Source organism: Strix uralensis, chromosome 10 (genome assembly GCF_047716275.1).
Source record: "Strix uralensis isolate ZFMK-TIS-50842 chromosome 10, bStrUra1, whole genome shotgun sequence".
Lineage (NCBI taxonomy): Eukaryota > Metazoa > Chordata > Aves > Strigiformes > Strigidae > Strix > Strix uralensis.
In genome coordinates this window covers 8,220,458-8,242,364 of record NC_133981.1, presented here as the reverse complement: position 1 = coordinate 8,242,364, position 21,907 = coordinate 8,220,458, and the positions used below count along the sequence as shown (strand labels likewise).

General features: G+C 40.8%; 1 protein-coding gene across 1 annotated transcript in view; it reads left to right on the top strand.

Moving 5' to 3' along the window:
• Positions 1-21,907, top strand: part of LOC141947541 (uncharacterized) — a 131,243-nt gene that overhangs the window by 23,684 nt on the left and 85,652 nt on the right. Inside the window, exons 2-3 of the mRNA XM_074878710.1 lie at positions 1,999-2,134; positions 5,221-5,336. Of these exons, the coding sequence (XP_074734811.1) occupies positions 1,999-2,134; positions 5,221-5,336 (252 nt within the window). The remainder of the gene's footprint in view (positions 1-1,998; positions 2,135-5,220; positions 5,337-21,907) is intronic.

Genomic DNA, 21,907 nt, shown 5'->3' with positions numbered 1-21,907 from the left:
GCATGGGTGGTCAGGAGTGATCTGCTTGTTCATGCAGCCTGTAAAGAAGCAGCTCTGCTTTCCAAAGTAACGCTACGCCCTGAGATGAGGCAGGGACCAGCAATAAAACAACCGACCACAAAATACACACAAAACATGGTTTTGCTGTGAGAAGCCTGGAATTCCTTTTACCGTTATTAACAAGGTGAGCCTCTTGCTTCTGTTCTGATTTGCCTCCTTTATTGACATAAAACTGCTGAATCTCAGACTTAAGATTGCACTGTAGGAGTTTGCCTTACGGTCCCTTCAAACAATCCCATTTTCTTAAGAAATACTGCTGCCTGGAAGGCATCAGAAAGCCCCAAGATATGCTGGTGGCTGTATCATCTGCTGCTTTTGCTGTACCCATTTAATTAGAATGAGAATAATCAATACTTCCTTGTCTTTTACAAGTGTTTAACATCTGTTTACAGAACAGGTTACACTAAAGTTAGTATTTACCTGTTGATGCATCTACACAGTTTTTCTTCCTCTCTAATAAAAATTATGGAACAGATAAGCACTAAAACCTGAGTTAGTGTATTGTAATACTGACTTCACAAGAGCACTGTAAGAATATATTTATCTATCTGTCCAATTATAAAATGGATAAAAATGTCCCACACAACCGTTTCGGTCATTCAATACTATATTGAAAAACCTGTTTGTTTGCTTTTTCTCAATAGACCTTTTGAGGCAAACTGATTTTTTAAAATATTTTTGTTTTATGTGTATTTGTGGAAGAAAGTATTAATACAGGATGGTAGCACTTTGTATTAAGACACCTCTTTGCCCCCATCTTGTTTTGAGTAGAACTGCTGCATTGCATTTTGGCTCACTCTGAAACTCTCCACATTGGAAAGTGAAGACAGAGTAAAATGTGATTAATTATAGATTGCTGGCCTGCTACCTCTTTAATTCCAGCAATTATTCTATTTTCTCATGGTGTTCTGAACAGAAAGGAGCTGAGTGTATTGAGCCAGGGGTTTTCCTCTCCTAAGCTTCTGAAAGGTGTCTGCCTATGTGCTTTTATGGCCCCAGAGATGCTTTGCCCTCCAATGTTATAGTGTAATTTTGTGTTTCTTAAAAGCAAGTTTCTAATTGATCAAAGGCAGAGTGAAATGAAAAGAGTGGTGGGAGAAGATGGGAAAAGGTTATTGTGATCACTCTGTAGGTGAAGATCACGTTATTATTACTCTCACAAATTGCACTGTGTCATGTTTTCAATAGCAGAAGGTCAAGTTGAGCCCAGGGATAGAAGTGAGAGAACAAATATAAACAATAAAAGCAAAGAGACTTGAATGTGTATGGAATGGAGTGTTTGAGCTCATTATTCTGTGGAACGTGTGTCAGTACTGCTGCAAAAGTGTCTCCATATAGTGATTTCAAAGTGTAGCTTCTGGGTACAGGTGGGCTGGGTGTGAGATGTGGTGTTGGAAGCAAGCAGAGACGAAAGTGTGAGAGGGCGCTATGATGATTGATCACACAGACATGATCCTATGGATGTGACCCTACAGATCCCCTGCTCCCGAGGCAGCCAGACTCCAAGGGCCTTGGCCAAATTTTTATGAAGTTAATGAAAGATTTTTTCCCGTCTTTAATAATCTCTGGTTCAAACTGTTGGAGGTTTCACATAATAATGTGGAAATCTGTTTGCACTATGGTGGTGTCTCAGACCTCACAGCTTTCACAGCATCTGAGTGACGAGAGGGCACATGGTTATAAGGACAAGTGAGCAGCACACATTATAATTTCTAGTATAGCAAACTCTGCCTTTAGTTAATGCAGTGATATTTCAGAGCTGCCTTATCACAGTTTCTATGTGTTCTTGGAAACAAGTGAAAAGAACAATATGACTGCTGCCTTTTGCCTTGGATTGCACTGTAGATGGCACTGTGAAACAATGATTTTGGTAACAAAGATCTATTTCACAGCACCATTCCAGACGTTAATTGCAGTGTAATATGGCTTTCTTTCTAGGTCCCCAAAGCGAAGGAAAAATTCTGAAATGCAGAAAGGCTTATTTGCTGCTGCAAATGGGAATCTGGAATAACTATGAAAAACACACTGAAATAATTGTGTCTGGCTGGAACAAAATTCTTACAAAGTCCCCAAGGTAAGAACACTTTTTATCTTTCAAATGACACTGAAGATTTGCTGTTCTGGTTAGCAACAATATCCACTTGAATTCAACAGAGAATGAAGGCTTGACATTTCTGAAAGCTGCAGCCCACTGATGCTGAAGGGCCCGGCACCCCTTGCTGCATCTGTCTGCCCAGTTTCATTTTTCCCCCTGCCTTTTTAAAGATCCTCTTGTATTTCTTTATATTAGCAGGCTGAAGACTTGTGTCCTGTCTGTCTGCAAGGCAGACAAAAGTCTGCAAATGTTGTATTGTTTTAATGGTACTGGATGCTTTTAGCAGCCTTTCCGTTTGGATATAACTAAGTTGATGCTTTGTAGCGATACACTTATTCCTGGACTGGAATATACTTACAAAGGGGTAAGGTTACCCTGTTAACCTGATGAAACCTGGTTTCACATTCCCTGTCTAACATCAGGGTCATGTCTTCAAAAAAGTCAACTCATAATCTGGGATAGCTTTTGAAATCAGATCAGCCCACCCATTTCCATGGAGAGCAGCTTTGCTCCTGCACTGGGAATGGTGGGAACACCAGGGTTAGCTTACATGCTGAAATCACAGCTGTTGAGCATGTGGTGCATGATTTGGGACTAAATACCTGTCCCTCCCATCAGCTCACACCAGAAAGGGCATGCTCAAAATGTCTGATCTGCAGTATTTAATTCAAAGGGTTCAATCCTACTCTGTCACACCTCAGGAAACCTGAAGGAAGGTCCCTGTCTTCATTATACTACAGAGTGACACCAGAGCTGGGGTCTCCACTAATATTTGGATCAGATTCCTGTGTTTGAATTTAGAGCAACAGAGGGGTGGTATCACAAGACAAGCAGATGATGTCTTCCTATTTAGTGGTAACTGGTGCATGAGGTGTAAGCCATGTGTTTCTCATGGAGGGAGTAAGAAAACTAAGGTTAAATTCAGCTGTCCTCAAGAAAATGAGGTTCAGTTACTTGGGGAAGATTTGGGTGACTAAAATCTGAAATGGCAGATAGATTTCAGAGCTTACTGGGCAGTTTCCTTAGGCTAATACTGGATCAATAGCACTAATAACATTTATGCAGGTTTCACAGTGACTCAATTCCATTAGCCTCAGTAGCATTACGTGGTTCAGCTGGGTGCAAGAGGTGAATTAGATCCATGCTTATTTAGCTGAAGTGTAGCTGCTCTGAATTAGCCTGGGAGTGCTCAGTAAGAGGATACTTGTTGGGTAGGCAAGGATCAGTGATGTCTTTATCTTCTGGGCTTGATTCTTGCTTGCTGAAGACTCCAATACACTGCTGCAAAAGAGCCTCAGTGTGTTTCTACCTGTGCTGGGTCATTTGCTTTCAGGGTGACAACATATGGGGCTCAAAACAGAGCACCTCCTTGAAGCAAGGAAAGGTACCTTTTTGTCAAATCAGTCCTTAAAATGTGGCTTCTTTACATGTAATTTTTTATTTCTTAAATCTGTATACATGGTGAGTAAGTTTTTAGCAATATTTGTGCAGCTTTTTAAAAAAGTATGTAGGCTGGAGTAAAATCTACAAGGACAACTGAAGGTGCTGGTTTTTCACCAACGTATTCTTTTCTCAAGTGTAAAATAGTGTTTGTTGCTAAAATATATCTACATGCAACAAGCTTTTGGTCTCTTAACTTTTGATATCAATAAGTGCATTTATGATTTGTTTGGGCTTTATCAACATTCCCATTCATACACAATGATTGAACAGCATTGTTTTGTGATGTGCAAAAGGGAAAATTATGTAAGCACTTTTAAATGAGAAACCATGGCTTCTGTTTTGATTTTATTTGTAGATGGTTATCAAGTTTAAAACAGGATCCAAATGCTTCACCTGGCTTTGACAGTAGAGCTGTCTAAGGTGTGAGGGGTTTTTTTGTTTAAACTATCAGTCTATTCAGCACTTGAATATTGGATTAGCTGAATAGTCTCAGGTATTTTAAAGATACACAGATCAATTATTAGAAAATACTCGGAAGAATCAGAATTTTCTGGAGGGGAAAGAAGTTCCCAAAGGAGTTTTTGGTGCAAATAAGCATGCTTATGATAGGCTTGCCCAAATCCCAGCGTGCTGATTAACTGCAGACTAACGTCACTGCTATGAAAGCAGTATTTAGTTCAATTTATGCAAATCTATAAATTGCCTTTAATTAATTTGATGTATTCTTGCTTACAGTATTTGCTGAAAATGTGGAATGTTGTATCTAAGGGTTCAACTGCATAATGCCCATTTATGTATAGCACAAGTAATAAATCATCATAACTGAGTTTAAGAAAATTATTAGATTACTTTTCTATATGATGAATGGCATAACATAAGCTATTGAGGGATTTAACTGTAGATATTTGCAGCAAAATTACTGAGGATTTGTGGTCTTACTTCTAACACGAACGTGAATAAGACTAACAATGTCCACCTTCTCTAGAACAAATGTTTTCTGAAATGCAGTTTCTAACACCCTGGCAGAACAGCAAGCCCTCACGTATTTGACCGAGGTGCTGGTTTCATGAGTGTTTAACCCTCAGCAAGCTTACTGATCTTCAGGAAAGCTAGCAGATGTTGTGTGCTTGAAGATCCAGACAATTCATGTGCATGGCTACACAAGAGCTGGTAGCTTTAGCAAGTATGTTCTGAGAAGTATTAAGTAAAAAGGACATTTTTCTATGATGCTTCTATGACTTTGAGGTGAACGCAGTTTAAAAATAATAGCACAACTTAGAAATATGTATATTTAAATTTGAGTGTGGACAGATCTTAATCCAGAAAAACCCCACCCCTTATGCCAGATTCATAGAAATGTGCTGCACTCATAATGTGTTGTTATAAACGTGTTTGTGGGTAATACGATGTGTCATAGCCATTGCATTGTCTAATTATAAAACATGCTTAACAAAGACTTGATCCCAACTAAACCATGAATATGATTTTGTGAGTGTTGCCTTGTTATAAGCCATATTAGTTATTCTTCAGTATCTTTTCAGCTTTTCCTTCACCACATCATTTTTATGTTATTCCTTACTCACATTGTTCTTTCACTCAACTGCTTCCTTTTCTGCCTCCAGGATGAGATTCTGTGCCAAATCAATGCTTCTATCTGACTGGCTCTTTCTGGTCTATGTGTTAATGGTCTGCTGTAAATTGTTGTCCGCCTCTAGCCACCATCCCCGGGGGCACACAGGTAGGAGCTTTTAAACTCATTATGTGCTACTGAGACCAATTAATACCACTTGCAGAATGTTAGAGCCCACTTTTTAGCAATGGATAATTGATGAGGCTGTTGACAGCATGTTATAATCAGTGCAATGGGTTAAAAATACATCAAGACAAAATGAGTTATTGTAAATTTTCATGTTTTTTCTCTAGTAATTTTATGTATTGAAGCTCACCAGACAGTTTTTGGAGTGACTTCATGACTGCTAGGACTTTGGGATTTGTTTGTGTCATTTTGCTTTATCCTTCCTTATCCAAAGATATTCTGAATTATCTTTATCTTCTCCCTCTTAATCCAGTTGTTATCAAGAGACTTTACAACGGTATCATTGGCTTTAGTGGGCAATAGATCAAAGCCCTCAGACTTACATTAGCCATTTCTTTCACTAAGTAACGCAAATACTGAACTGTGGTTTAGTTCAGCTTGTGGTATGCTCCTTCTTTTCCTAACTTGCACAGTGAAGCAAACAGAAAGATACTGCATTTAAGAGGATGCACTATTGTAGTAGGGTATATCTACCAGGCACAATGTAGTATCTTATTATAAATGACAGAAATAGCTCAGAACAAGCTGGATTGGCTTCATGAAGAGATACCATACTGGATCTTCAAAGAAACATCTCTGTGCTAGGATCATGCAGGCACATCAGCTTGAAAGCAGAAAGAAATATAGATATCTTAACTCTGATGCAAAGATATCAGCGCAAGTCCTAAAACTGGATAGCTGAGTTAGCCCTATGTCACCTTTGATCCCAAAAGAGAGAGGTAAGTTAACAAAATGCCACCTGTGAGCTCTGCTTTTCGGGAGAGGACAAAGACCTGGCTGCAACACCACGATGAGATGACTGCATTCTTAGCACGTAGTTAGCTTCATGCTGGCTTGGGGATTTCTGCAAGTGTTGCTATTTGTGATGTAGTCTCATTCTTAAATTAGGTGTAATGGCCTTAAATCCATATATAATGTTCTTAGCTCTAAGCCAAATTCTTGTGGGTCCAGGTCTAATGTTAGCATCCACTTCAGCTTGGCACTAGGAAGTGGGGATGCATTTGTTAGGGTCTCCACCCTCCAGATGAGACGACCTATTGATTTCTTTCCTGGATGCTTCTGGTGATTGTCTAGGTAGGAGCTGAAGGGTCCTCATGTGCTCGCCAAAATCTCTTCAATCCTGGCAAGCAGGACTGACTGTGTCCTGCATATAGTTGTTGTGTCTGTCTGTGCTCATAGCACATCAGCAGTGTGTGTATCGAAGAGCTACACACACCACCTCCTTGCCTTACTCCATCACCAGCTCTGCATTCCCTGGTGCTGTGCAGCACTCGTAAGTGTCATAAAACTCAGTCACAGGTTATGGAGAATAACTGACATCTTGCAGCAAAAGCCCATAAAGTGATCCCAGTGAATACAGTGTTAGAGGATGATCCATATTACCATTTTGCAGGTAGCTGTTATGGAAACAAGTTGAATCACTTCAATGAGGAAGGGGGTCTGTGCACAATGACAAGTTAATTAGGCCCTCTTGACCTTTCCTGTAAACAACTGCTGTTTAGCAGAGCATTTCAGAGCTGACTATGCAGCAAAACCTGGAGAACAGCCTTCTGCAGCTTTTGTCATTCAGGGAAGAGTCTTGTAAAAAGAAATGTTATTTTTGTCTTTTAAAGATGCACTTTGCATGTGTACCTAAGGGAAATACCTGTAATAACGCAGTAGTGATTCTGTGTTGTGGGCTCGTATGATGAACGCTCATTATGTGTTATGTAAATTATGACAATCTTTTTAACATAACATTTCAGAATGCTTGACTGCATACTTCTAATTGACACTAAGAATTCTTTCCCCCGTATCAAAGAGGTACTGTAAAACACAATCAAGCTGCTCAACTGTAAGGAGATTTGCATACTGGGCTTTCTCTGGTAGGCTGAAGAAAGGTTCTTCATGAATAGTTTGGTCAGATTATGGAGCTCTTTTTCAAATAGATGCCCTTGAAGCTGGAGCCTTCATGCACCTTTTTAGACTACAGTGTCATATTCTTCCCCAGACGTGAGTTTCTCTTATGTGTATGCTGAAGTGACCCCCATCCCACTTTGATTCCATGTAACAGATGAAACAGTCACCCCATTTTTGATTCTTCAGCTCCTCATGTCTGACATACGGCACCATGGACCATTTAGAGGGCTTGGGGGCTCTCCTCAAGGGGCCTGTGTTTCCCAGCTTCCTCTTATCTTTGCTGTTTGATAGAATACCTAGATTGACCTTCTAATGTATGATCAGATCTGTGATGGAATCTGATAGGTGAGCAAGACAACGCCTTGTTCATCAGGAAAGCAAATCATTTAGAGCTTTTAGTGTAGCCTGTTTTGTGGAAAGCAAATAATTAGCCTCATTTGTTTAATACAAATTAACATGTTCTTGGAGGGCAATTGAGAGAAAATTTTTGCAGTCAATAGACAACGTTAACATTTTTCAAAGTAAAATGTCCCAAAGCACATTAGAGAGATGAATTCAAGCCTTGGGTTTGGCAAAGGCTTTGTCCAGTGTACCTTAGGTCAAGCAGCTGCAATCTGACAGGGATGTATTGAGGTGGGAAATACGTGCTGTTTATGAGGTGCCTAGCCTGGGATACTTTAGGAGGAGCTGGTTTTGAAGAACATGTTGTGTCTGCTCCTGAAAATCAGTGTGTTTCAAGCTATGTACTTGACATCGCTAGTCACTTTTGAAAAAATGCTTACTCATTAAAACTAAGAAAGTTTATTAACCAAGAGCAGACACTAGAATTTAAGATGAAAAGCGGGGATTGACTTTTTTCTTTTCAAAATACTGCCATTTTTAAGGAGCCTAATATGGGAAAAGACAATTATTGACTTTGGTCATGCTAGATGTGGTGCCTGAAAGAATGACATTCGATAGCTGTCTCTGCCATATTCAGACAGGAACAGAGACTAAATCTTTAAGGGCTCAATAACCATCCTGTTTCTGAAAAGTGGGCGAGAATGCCATTAACAATCCCTTTAACAAAAAGGGCCTCTTCACTGTAATAAAGTGTAAGATGGACCTGGTTCTTTCTTTTGTTCTGCAAAATATTCACCACCATCAAATAACTGCTAGTGGAGAAAGAGACTGTTCAATCTAGCAAGCCAATCCTGCCATTGCTTTGAAGCAGTTCGGACTTTGAGCCCAGCTTGGAGGCCGCAGCCTATTTTTCATTCAAATGTTGTAATTGCTTTGACTGGCAGAGTTAAATAGGCAAAAGGTAGAGGAGAAATGTTCCTTCTCATTACCATTAGATCACTGAAGATGCTGCTTATGCAGATTATTTCAGCAGGCTCCCTCTTCATCTATATAGAGAAGACATGTCAGAATATTCATCTGACTTTGTTTCTCTGAACTGCCTTTCTGAAGAGTTTGTCTCTTGCACTGACAGTAGCTGAGGGAAGCATAAGCACCAACCTTACTATAGCTATTTAAAATTGGGCAGTATTTCAGGCTCCCAGAGTACCTAACTGATAACGATATAACTATCAATTCCATGCTGTGCTGAATGAAGCAACGTACGTTTAGTACCAGAAAAGATTTGTTTCCACCTCACTGCTATAAGTCAGGATCCACAAATGAAGCATTGCGAAGACACTTCCTCAGGTCACCTCACGTGGGGGCTGGACTTGCAGACCATTAATTGGTATAGCCAGCTGAGCAGTTTCTGTCATGAATTACCAGTGCAGCTTGGCTTTTTTGAGACTGCTGTGTTTTATTTTTATGTGATGGTGCTCACCCGAATGCTTCCAGCCTACTTCTGCTTGGTGAAGGGTCTAGATTTTTGGAAAGTCTGTTATTATTAATATGCCTGGAATCCATGTATTTAATGAACATCTGTAGCTTAAAGCAGGGCCAAATTTGTCTCCAAATTGTCTTACTCGGTTCACATCTTTTCTTTGTGATTGTAGCCCCAGGGAGACAGCAGACTTTCCTATGAATTGGGGTCCGGTCTGCATATTGGGCCTTCGATGCCCCTCAGAATGGAGTCACCCACTTCAATGACCCTTCTGGGGTTCTTTTTAGAATTGGTTTTAATACCTGGTCTAGAGCGACCCGGCCTTGGTGGACCTTGATCTTCCTTCTTGTTCGACTCCTTCTCTTCATCCTTCTCTACTTCATTCAAAAGTTCCAGTTCTGTTGTGAAGGGGCACCATGGAAGTTGAGGGAGGGCAGGAGGGGATTTTCCTGCCTCCCTGAGCAGAGACCTGTTTCCAGTCTCCCCCATCCCTTAGGTCCCCTCCTTCTGCCTGGTCGCAAGAGGGTGAGGGATTGCCTGCCTTTTTTGGAGCCTCCATTTGCTCCTGTTGCTTCAGGGGTGCCAAGGTGCTACTCCACCAATCAATTTCCCTTTTGCACTCCCTAATACTTCTTAATCTTTCAACCTCTTCTTTGAGTTCCGCCACCAGGCTGAGCAGGTCATCCAGCTGATCCCAGCGCACACGGGTGCTGTCACTGCTGCCCGCTGGCAGGACTGACAGGCTCAGGCGCTCCCTGCAGCCCCAGACCTGGACTGCTGCATGTTTGCATGGCAGCTCCGTCTGGGTCACCACGTTCTTTCTTGTGGTGGTTTTGACCCGAGTGGAGACCATAGTTCAGTCTGCTTGGGGAGGACAATGAGATGACAACCAGTTCAGATGAGCTCTAGACCCAGGAGAGGGACTGTGCCTCGTCCACATGCCCTGTGTGAACTGATGCACCAAGCCCTTCTGAGGCGCCACGCCCTGTTTGCCCTGAGGTGGCTTGAGGCTCTCCCTCTTCCCTGGGCTTCTGCCTTCTTGGTTTGTGGTTTTGCCGTGGGTTTTTTGACTCTTTCAGAAGGGTCCCCTGCTGCCATCCTTCTCTTCAGAGCCCCTCTCCTCAAAGGTTGTCAAAGGTTAAATGAGAGAAGTCTTGTTAAAAATGGCAGTGGCAAGAATATATGCATGAATCTTAGAGGCTGGGAAGTGAGCTCAGGAGGGAATTATCACCAGCTTGAGCTGTTGTAAACTCTACATCTTTGTTTAGTGAAACCCAACTGAAAAATTCCAGTTTGCTGGCTGGCATCTTAGATGTGATCTCCAGCAACTGGAATGCTGTCCTAGCTGGTTTTCAGAGGACCAGTGACTTCCATCGTGTGTGAAAGGCAAGGTTTTTTTGTAGACTCTGTTGAGCAGGGTGTGAACTGGGACCTAATATTATTTTCTGGGATTCCATGAGTGTTCTCCTTTGTTTTCTTCTGATTGATGCTTGAACAGGGAGAGACAGATGTATGCAAAGGCTTGGATTGTGTGGGAGCAATCTCAGTGAATAATGCAGTAGTGCGCTTGATGCAGAAGGCAAAGGCTCTCCTCGCTGCTGCTGCCTTTCTGCCCTTGCTATGGCTCACAGAAAGCAGTATTTTTCAGAACATGTCTGTCTTCTTTGATCCTTCTTTGGTTGCTTTCTGAAGAGGTGCTGATCTAACCTATCAGTGGGATGGTCAAAGTCACTTGTTAGTCACAGAAACAGACCTTCTGTCATTTGGTAGTGGCAAGTACTGTATGTACATGGATCTGAGGCAAAGATCTACCCTTGATGAACAGCAAACCAGACCTGCTGAAGGCAGTACAGAAGGCATGTGTTGAACTCGGTGTTTAATAATTCTTTTCAGTGTCCCAAACAGCAAAGAGAAGTCAGTACCCTGGAGGAGTGGAAGAATTTCCCACCCCCAAACCTAGTGACCACTCTGATGCACTGGGAAAGTACGTGCTTTGTTGCCCTCTATTAGGTAGCGAGGGAGGAATAGCAGCCTATGATAGCCTGCATGGGGTGTGTTATCAGTAAAGCAGACATCAGGTGAAGAAGAAATGAACATCACAGTTCATCTGAAGGATGAATAAAGGATTCACTGATGCTGTTGGACTGGACTCAGGGGCTGAGTGGCAGGTGGGCATAAATGATACTGGGAAGATCCCAGAAGAAGGTTGCTTCTTTGTGCACAAAACTGCAATTCACGTTGAGGCATATATCAGGTGTTGTTTTGGTCTGCAGGACCCTCTGTGCCTGCTTTTTTAACTCTGAATGTGAAATGTCACTGTCAGCTGGAATTCAGACCTGTTAATACCTCTTGATCGTGCTTTTGGTTTCAAGTGGTCTGGTAGCAGCTGGATTGTTCCACATCAGTTGCAGGTTTTCACAGCTTTAAGGACTTTGTGGACAGAATCCTGTCCTCACTGGAGTCAGAGGAAAAATTCCTCCCTTACACAGGCTCCAGGACTTCACCTCTTTAAGTGAAGGCTGCATATCTGAAAAATGCAGCTTTGTATTAGAAATATTGCCGCTTTCAAGCAAAAAGGGAAAACCCAGGCTTCTTTTTCTCCCCTTATTTTTGGGTTGGAGCATCATTCTTCCTCATGGTGCTGTCGGGTTGCCACAGGCAAGGGTACCAGTTCCACCAGAGGGCCCTGCAAGGCTGTGAAAAGGGCTCCAGCGCACAGCTGCAGACAGGCACCGTGCTTGCTTTCGCGTGATTTAAATCATAACTGTGCATTTTACTAATTAGAATTATGAGTCCTTTTGTATTTCACTGGGTCAGACGTGGTTAGTGCACAATAAGCTTTAGCCCTTTGTTCTATTTAACTCCTTTTATGTCTTAATGTTTTATTCAGTGTGTTATTTATGTGTTTTATTATCCAGCTTCTAAATATAGGGTAGCTACAATATACAGCCCCGGCTGTAATCTCTTCAAGTAATAAGGTGGGGAAAGCAATTCAGTTGAGTAGTAGGTTCCCTTTTAGACAAAAAGGAGCAGAGTTCGTTGTGTGAAGTTTGCTGGTATATTTATTTTTGAGAAGGAAAAAAAGGAAGAAATACTTGTTTTCCTTTTTTTTTTTTTTTGCCTTAAATAACAATGGGAATTTTTAATCTATTTGACAGAGTTTGACAACTTCAATTTGGATGCATAGCTATGTTACCAGTAAGGAGCAATTCAGTGTTAATTTAGTCTTTTATAAGGTAAAACATAGCTTCTAGTATCGTTTTCCATGAATGTGCACTTTAACTGCATGGGATGTGATTGTAGATGAAGAGATTTGTGTATTCCAGGGAGTTAGGGGGGAAAAAGGTTACAGACAAACCGATGAATATGCAGGTTTTGTATATCATATCTCACCGTGTTTCAAAAGGTGTGTGGGGGAAGTTCGGTAACAAAAAGAAGATGGAGTCTCATATAACAAATAACTATGTCCAGTGTATCAATCTGTATAGCAGGAGGCTGGAACCAAGCTCTTTCCTGCAATATCAAAGTGACCTTATTTTAAAGCCATTGGGGGAGGCTTGTGAAAATACTGTCTTTATTCATTTTACATTGACAGTATCACTTTTTATATAGCTGTGATCTGCAATAAATGATAATCTTTGTATTTCATTGACCAAAATTCTAAGAAAGCTTTCTTTGCTCTGTCTCTCTTTTTTCCAAACTCAGAACTTAAAAAAATTATTATATTGCAAATGGATAGGCTTGTGCTAATGTGGGGAGAAAGAAATGGTTGGATAAGTGAAAATCCACAAATAGGATGGAAAGTGTCTTGTCCTCAGCGTTCATTTGGGTGAAGTGATACAACAAAAAGCGGAACATGTTCTACTCTGGAGCTCTGCTCTGGGTTTATGTGGAGGTCAACACGCTGAGTCCTTGGGAGAATGGATGCTTGAGTGATGAAGGCAATAGATTGAAATGTAAAGGACTTGCATTGAATTCCTAGCTCTGAAATGATTAAAAGACCTGCGTAAGATGAAGTCCTGACCCCACTGAAGTGGGAGTTTGTGATTCTTCTGTGATTTAGTTTCCAGCCTGCTCTGGATATGGCATATGGCTTTTGGTCCCAGCAGAAAAGTTAGACTTCATAGTTATGATTTTATTAACGCTTAAGCCAGTCATTCTTACAGAATTCATCATTCAGTGTTTTGCAAATCACTGCCATTTTGAGGGATGGAAATTGCTTTAGGGCCTGTTCTGCTATTGATCGACATGTCTGTGCTTACTGCATGGGCTGCATTGCCACAGCCTTGCAATTACATCAATTGTAATAGCAGCACAGAGCCTGTCCCAAACTTAAAGTCCCATTTTAATGTAATTGTAAGGCCTTGTGCTACTCGAGAGTTTCATCCCAAATGAGTGACTGCACACACTTGAATAAATGTCCATGGAAACGGATAGCAGTTTCTGTTGATTTGGTGATTTAGACTTAGTGTCTAATTTTGCCTGTGCTGCCAGGTGATTCAGAAGCAGGCTAGGACATGCTGACCCTTGATGGTGGCTTGCATTTGCCCATGGTTTTGGCTGTAGATGGGTACAAAATATTCACCCTGTATTTAAGAGCAGGAAATTAATTGCAATATTTGGCTGTAGCATCAAACGTGCCCTACCTGTGCCCCGCTCAGATGGCATGAAGAAGTGCTCAGCTCTGCTCTCATGCCAATCGTGGTATTTTTCTCTGCCAGAGAGCTGCCCCTCAATGTTAGTTTGAAAGTTTACTGTGTTGATGTCTCTGGCTTCAAGGACATGTTTGAGCAAGCATTTTTTTTCTTGGAAACCAGAAAATGTTTAATTAATAATGGAAGAACCTGGAGATGGAATCTTTTTTTTCCTCTATTAACATTTAAGTGTTTTGTTGGCGGAGCACCTCTAGATTGCTGCCGATAGCCCTTTGCTGCAGCTGTCTGTTTCAGTGTTTGGCAGCATTCTTGTGTTCCTTCAGGAGAGTGACAACTGGTAGAGGACAATGGATTCTAAATCAGGAGATTAAAGATGTCTTGTAGGGTTCAGCAGGGTAATCTCTCCTCATCAGGCTGGAGATGCTATCCATCAGCACAGGAGTGGAGACTACACCTGACATTCAATATCTTCCAGGGTGGCAATCTTTAACCATACCCCAGAAATGACAGAAGTTATGACCGGAAAATTCTAGGATCAACACTTCTATTGCTTAGTGTTTGGCCTGCCTTTATTTTTTCTTTATTTCTACTTTTGTTTCCCTGATGGACAGCATCCATATGCCTTGTGGTCCAGTGATGCTCACTATTCTTTGATTTATGTTGTTGTTTAAAGAAATAATGACCAGATAAGTGTGAGACAGGATTTCTTTTAGCATTACTTACTGCTTGCATCTTCCTGATATCAGTTCTTCCATTAGTTTTTCACCTGTGTTTCCTTAAAGCAGCATCCTAAGATACAGCGAATATTTTGGGATAAGCAGATTTCTTTTACTGTCTTTTTTGCACAGAGACAAATTGTTGCAAATTAGCTTGGTGTGTTATACTTCTGGGGTGGAATGGCAGGATCTGTGTGTAACAGATCACAATTGTGTTAACAGGTGTTTGTAGGGTGTTGCATGTAGCTGATTTTAGTTTCATCTTGGCTGTTGATACCTGATAGCAAAAATGAAATTGTAAGCAATCGTAAAGCAAAAATTTAAATGTTTCAACTAGTCTTTCCTATGCATCTTATTTTCAGGTTGGGTAAAAAAGCTTAGAGTATCTCTTGTGCTCTGTATATCCTTTCTTCTATAGCTCCCTTTTTCCTTGGGAGATTTCCTTCTACGTAGCAGGAAATAGAGAACACGCTGACCTTTCTCCTTCGTGCTGCCCCTGGTTTGTCACTGGATGGGGCATGAAGATGAGGGGGTTCAAGGGCTCTGAGGTGGCATTAGCCTACTTGGTTAGAACACGAGTGTCCTTCAGCAACAAACAGTGCAAAAGGGGAGAGAAGAACATGATGCAAGTCTGTCATTCACAGCTATTAACTTTGTAACCTACCAGATTGGATCCAGTGCTCTTCCTAATCCAACGTACAACACAATGAAAGAAAAAATATCTTGCAAAAGAGCACAGAAATGTTTTCACTATAAATATGCATTTACAGCTCTTTTATGCTATCCTACGTGCCGTACAATTTGAATGTATCAAGGCTTTCTAAGACAGTCCCCTCCCTGTCCCAATGATGTCATTTCCACAGTCTGATGATATAATAAGAAGTATAGTGAGGCACTGGAAGTTATGGAAATGGGTTATTGCATTTCATGAATAAGCAATAATTGTGCAAACACTCTGCTTCTCCCCCCCCCCCCCCCCCCCGTTTTCTTTTTTGTAAATGAGGCACAATAGAAAACTGGGCACCCAAAGGAATGGTGCCTGTCCTCTTATAACTTACCATTTTGAGGAGATGCCCTCTTCAGAGGAGATAAAACAGGATGATCTTAGACTGTATATCATCACCGATGTTTGTTGCTACTCCTAAGTGTTCTTAGATTATCTTTAGAAAACATAATTTACTGAAACTATGAAAATCAAGTCAGAGTATAATTTGAAAAAAGTGCAAATTATGTCAGTTGGCATAAATAATGCTAGTGACATGAGTGTCTGGCCCAAACTGTGGACATGCTAATGATTTCTGTCTATGGAGTCCTTTCAGCAGATGCTGAAAAACAAAAAACCCCCAAACTAAATCAACTGAAATTTCTCATCTAAAACAGCTTGAATGTAGAAAGAGGTCCCCACTCTTTTTCTAGGTGCACCCTGTTGGAGTTAGCACTGCTGGGTCACTGAGGAATTTAAACTGTTTTTAAGTGCATCTTGCTTAAAAAGAAAAAAGAAGCCTGACTGTACTGGAAGTCGCCTTTTAGTACTGACTTTCTTGACTGTGTGTCCAAATGAGTTGTCTGTTTTTGGAAGTGCCCACTCATAGAGTTTGAGTTAATTTTTCAGATTTTGTTCTACTTCCAAGGTTTCAGAAATGGGGAGGGGACAACATAGTGGATTTCACTATCAGACCTGTGCTTTTTTTTTTGTCATTTGAACTGCATAGGAAAAAGCGCTAGTTTGACATTTCATTTGGAAATACTGTGGCAGATGTGCTATTTTTCTTCCCCCACCATACACTATTTTTACTGGAAATACAAAACCCCCACAACTTTGTGTTGGCATTCTTTAGAAACAGAGTGAAACTGCTGCCCTCAGCAAAATGTAATTTACTGCAACGGATGCCACAGTCCCCAAACAAGGAGCCAAGATAATTAGTCTACAACTGACAAATAAGTCTGCTATGCTAATGTAAAGAAACATCCTTTTATCAGACTGTATCACATGGTAGTTTGTGCCAAGCTAGAGAGAAAAGAGTGTTTACTCTGAAAATATGTCCTCTTCTGGGGGAACAAATCTAACCCAATGGTGACTATGGAAAGCATTTTTCTGACCCTTCCCCAGTATCAAGGGATTTGGATTAACTGAATTCTGGATCAGAACCAAGGCCTGAGTAGGGTTTTTTGCAAGATAATTTCCATTTTTCTTTCAGCTGTAGTGAGAACTACATCAAAACAACATTAAAAAGAACTATGGCTGTAGAATGACCAGTTTAACGGAGGGATAAAGGTGATCCAGCATTCTCTCTGTGTTGCCTCTCAACAAAAGGGAAGGGTCTTTGCCCCAAGTGCTTCAGTCTAAATAAACAGTGATATGCTGGAGTGACTCTACCCTGGCAGCCAGACTCACTGAAATCCAAGCAATACAAGGTGTTTGTCAGTAGAACATGAAGTGCTTTACAAATGAAGTGTGATTATTCTCATTTAACAGATGGGGGGCTGAAACACACATGTGTGCATGCTGAATGCTTCCAGGTCTTGGGAACAAATTGGTCTCAGTTGCAGAATAGTGCCAGAGGTCATATTTAGATTGCTTTGCCTGGGACTTGGCGGCTGGGCTACTATTTATGCAAACAACACAGAGCAGTACTTAAATACCATCATTGCACTGTGCTGGCCAGCACAGTGAAGGTGTACACCTATCAAAGCTGACAAGTAAGCTCCTTCCCAAACTTATTTCCAATATTTCCTAGTCCAGAGTCCATTAGCTGAGTTGGTCAAAAGGCCATACAAAGAAATAGCATTTTAAAATTAACATATTGCCTCGAGTGCTAAATACTTTATTCTTACAGTTATTAAGTTTTGTTCACTGTATTTTTTTTTATGGAGTATGACATGGGCTTTCAGTCTGAGATCTGTTAGATAATAAACAGTATTAGCAAGGTCACTCCTTGACCAAGGAAAAACTGTGTCTTGTAAAATGTTAAATTCAGTCAGGGGACAAGCAATGGAAAATTGTCTATTTTGTGGCAGCCTCAGCAGATGGTTGTAATGAGACAATGGATATTGCTAATTGGCGCTGCTCTTATACTAGCATGTTCACTAAGAACTAGTTTGCCACTTGCCTGTGGGGATGGGGGAGAGAAGAAGTGGGGTCCGTGAGTGAGGTGATAATACAGTCATTGCATACCAATAGGCATACCAATACTCATTTCATGCAAAAGTCAGTGCAAATGCTAAGGTAACAGTAAGGTAACTGGGGTTGAGAAGCAGCATGCACTGATGTCTGGCAGAGAAGGGTATGACCACCCCTTCAGTAATGTCATGATGGCTCCTTGCTAAATCACAAACAATGCTAGCTGATGGAGGAGGAGGAGTGGAGGGAGGAAGCATTGTGCCCTGCTCAGATCCCCTGTGAGAGATGCAGTGACTGTGACAGGTGACGAGACTGCCTCTCCACTACGTAGAAAGCCAGAATGCCAGAATGACCCCTCTTAGACTTTGGTCCTCCAGCAGTTGTGATGGCTCAGATAATGCCTATTTTAGGTGGTGCCAGCAGCACTCTGGCACTGCCCCATTGAAATGGCTGGTTGATAGCATCACTCTTCAGGGCATGCAGTCCTCCAAGCTTCTCCAGGCCCAAGAGTAGTACCATTCCCCACCACTATTTGGCCAACCTCAGTGGTAGAAACCTTAAAAATACAATCAAGTCCTAAGATAGAACCACAATGTGTAACATTCTGGTTCCTGCAAAAAATAAGCTGTTTTTGTGAGACATCATTCTTTCCCTGTAAAGTTGGAGTGACTGCTTAGTTGAGGAATGAGATTACAGATTTAAATGAAAGCAGAGGTACTTTTGATCTATACTGGAGATACCACACAGGGTGAGAAGTATGAAAGGAAGATGCTGATGACTGGAGTTATCTGGGTGCTGTGGTGTGTTTGGAAGCCTGTGTTTTAACAGATGAGTTACACTAGCATATAAGTATGTATTTCAGATCTTAATTCCATTTTGTGTTGATTTCTTAAATACCCCTGTCTTTTCATTTCCTCTTTGCCTTTTTTCTATATATATTTGAAAATCAATAAGTAGTATTTTCTTTTAAAAAAGTCATTAATATTATAACATACTGTAAATAAAGCACTAAGCACAGAATTGATGACTATAAAAAGAAGAAGGTGTGAAATACAGAAAGATAAACGCTGTGCTTCAATGAGAGTGTGTATAAAGAACAACATCCAATTCCAAAGTGTTCTCTGGGGCAATGAGAGCTCCTTGTTATTTTTTGCATAAATCTGATGACTTAAGCTATCTGCTCTGTGAAAGGAAGATAATGTCAGGCTGATTGATAGAGTGAACAGGACATGACAGTCTTCAAGAAAGAAGAAAGGCAGAAATCACTTTCAGTGGAGACAGGATCTCATGATGTTGTTGAGCACTTGATATGCTGATTGAAATTCAAAAATCACATTTAAATTACTGAATGATGAAATGCGAGGGAGATAAATAGGTCTATGCTAATGATTACATACCCTCTTGACTAGAATCAGAGATTAAATAATGTATTGTACATTTTTGTTTAATTCTGCTGTTCTATATCCAAACAAGTGTTAAAGTTTAAAACACGGTTAAGCAGTGATTTGGTAGAAAGTTGCAAAGGCTGAGATTATTCTTCATGTTATGTGCTATGCAAGTCTTGTGTATGCAATGTGCCTATGGGTGTGTGAATTTCCAGGGATTTAATGCTACAGCTGGTTTTTTTTAACAGGTAAATGGGCTTTGGTATTATATACCAGTATTATAAGCCGGTGTTTTTTGTATAGAAGCACATCAAGGACATCTGCTTACTGAGAAGACATGACTATCTTAAATTAATCCCTCTGAAATTAAGCACTGAGAGGGTCCTGGGCTTGATGTTTTGTCCAGACAGAGCTAAACTGAACATATGGTAGAAAATAAGGACAGATATACTTGCAGATTCTCTGTAGAAAGCTGACTTGGTGCCTGGTGCAATGTATAGCAACTAATCACAGGGCAGCTCTAAGTTTTTTGCTTGTGACTCCAGTAGAATATTATTTATAACACCCAGGACTTGATGGAGAGGAGAGGGGTTCTGATTGTATCCCTGCTTTTCAGGAAGGATAGCAAGGAGGATAACATGTGTCTGTCTTTCCAACTGCTGTACAAATCCCAAGATAATCAAAGAGCTAGGCTGATGTGGATAAGTCCTCAGTAGTCAAAACAGATGAAATGTGAACTATGATTATTCCACTCTGCTAATGGTGTAGTTGAATGTCAGTACTGGCAAATGGTGTTTATTGGGCCACAGTTCACCTGCTTCCTCCCATACACCAAAAAGAAAGCATCATCCCCTTCTTTGTTGACTGCTACACCACTACTGCTGTTTGGGAGAGCTCTGTGTAGTGGGATTTGATGCTGTGGATTAAATGATAATTTTATGTTGCTTGTAGTAATTTTACAGGAAATATTGGGAAGGTATGAAAAATATGGACCTAAAAAACCAAGAGTCAGTCTCAGAAGCATCTCACAAAGCAGAGTGCTGATTGTACAGCTAGACTGCTGAGGAAAGCTTTGTCTCTTTCTGTCTCCTAGTCCCAAGTCAGTCCTCCTCCCCCTGTTTCCCTCCCATTCTCCTTGATTTGCTGAGGAGTTCTTGCCTATTGATGTCTTGCTGTAGAGTCCTATTAACATCAGAAATTTATCTTCTTCATAAATTGCCCTGTAGACTGTACCCTGACAATTTGTGTTGGCTTTAAATTGTTGTCACTGCTTCTGCTTCATCATCTGCAAGTAATGATCTTGATAATGAAAATGTTATGCTATCATTTACCAATTCTGAGGCCCTCTGTTATCTATGAGGGGATGCTAAGTAGATAGCAGAATATCAGTCTCATTTTGCTCTACACATCTATATTCTGAGCTCCCAAGTACTGAAACAAAGCAGATATGGGCTTTTAAAGCCAGATTTAACAGGATATTTAGATACCTATCACCGCAGATTAGCAGCCAGTAGGATTTTTCAAATGTGTGTATGCAAGGTAGTTGCTGAACTTCCATTTCAGCTGCAATGAAATTTGTAGATTTGAAGACTTGAAATTTGTGATGGTATAAGCTGAGATCCTGCATGTTACAAAGCTCTGTGTAACCATTCCTCTGTCAGCTCCAGCCTCTTGTAACAGCTAAACAGCTGCAGGATTGAAGCAGATCAAGTCCATAGAGTGATTTCACAGGCAGCACCAGGAGTGAGCTGGAGGAGCAGAGTGCCTCTTTTGTCCTTGCGCAGGAGTAGACTGTTACAACGGTTTCTTATTCTGCACCTGTTTTATTTCATGTTCTCTGAAAACTTTTGTCTTGGATGGCATTGACAGCAAGGTGCAGAATAAGCATCAGCCCGACTAATTCAGAATCAGCCCTTGTTATCCATCCGTCTTTACTCAAGTGCTTCCTACTCAACCTTCCCACTGGATGGCAGCAGCAGAACACATCCATATATTCCTTTTTTTTGTCTAAGTGGTGGGACTGTCCAAGTTAGAACATACTCTCCCAGCTTTCATGTGACTTTCTCCCTACTTAATCTTCTGTTATTTGCCTCTGTATATCCAGGAGAGGTACAGCTTGGTCTTTGGTTTCCTCTTCTCACACTGTCCAAGAATACGTATTGCTAGATCTTCAAAGTGCTGGGGGGCCGAGTCAGACAGTGAGTGCCTGTGGGCCTGGGGTGGGTCAGACTGCAGCAATGACCAGCTCAGGTCAGGTAGAACTTTACCTAGAAAGGGAACTGAAACTGAGCATGAGTGTTTCCTTTCCAATTTTTATTAGGCTGTATCAACCACAATTAAAACAGGCAGGTATTTACTGCCAGATAGCACGGACAAATAATTTAATTTCCCACTGCTTAAAAAATGGTCCTCATCTTAGCAGGCTTTGTAATTAGATTTGACCTTGAGCAATCCCACATTTCTCATGTTACTTGAAGCAGTATATGAATTTTTGAGTCTATTGAAAATGTAAATTATGTTACTTAAAATTTGTAACGTCTTGTGTAGCATTGTACCCTTATAACATAACATGTTTTTTAACTAAATGTCATGATTTTATGATGAGTGCTCGAACCTAAGATACTTTATATGTGTGCCAGCATTTAAATGGGATCCAGCCTGCCTTTGAGGCTAATAATCTATTAGGATGAAAGTGTGGGCAGCTCATCTAAGTATCAGTGATGTATTTTTCAGCTATTTGTGTGCCAAGTCTGTACAGAGAGAAGAAAGAGATTTGTACACTTAAGGCTTTCTCTGCGGTATGAGAAAGTCCCACAAAAATTAAAATTCCAGTGATGGTAACATTTTTGGGTATCTAGGTAGAGACTGAACTTCAATCAACAGAACAAGAGCTTT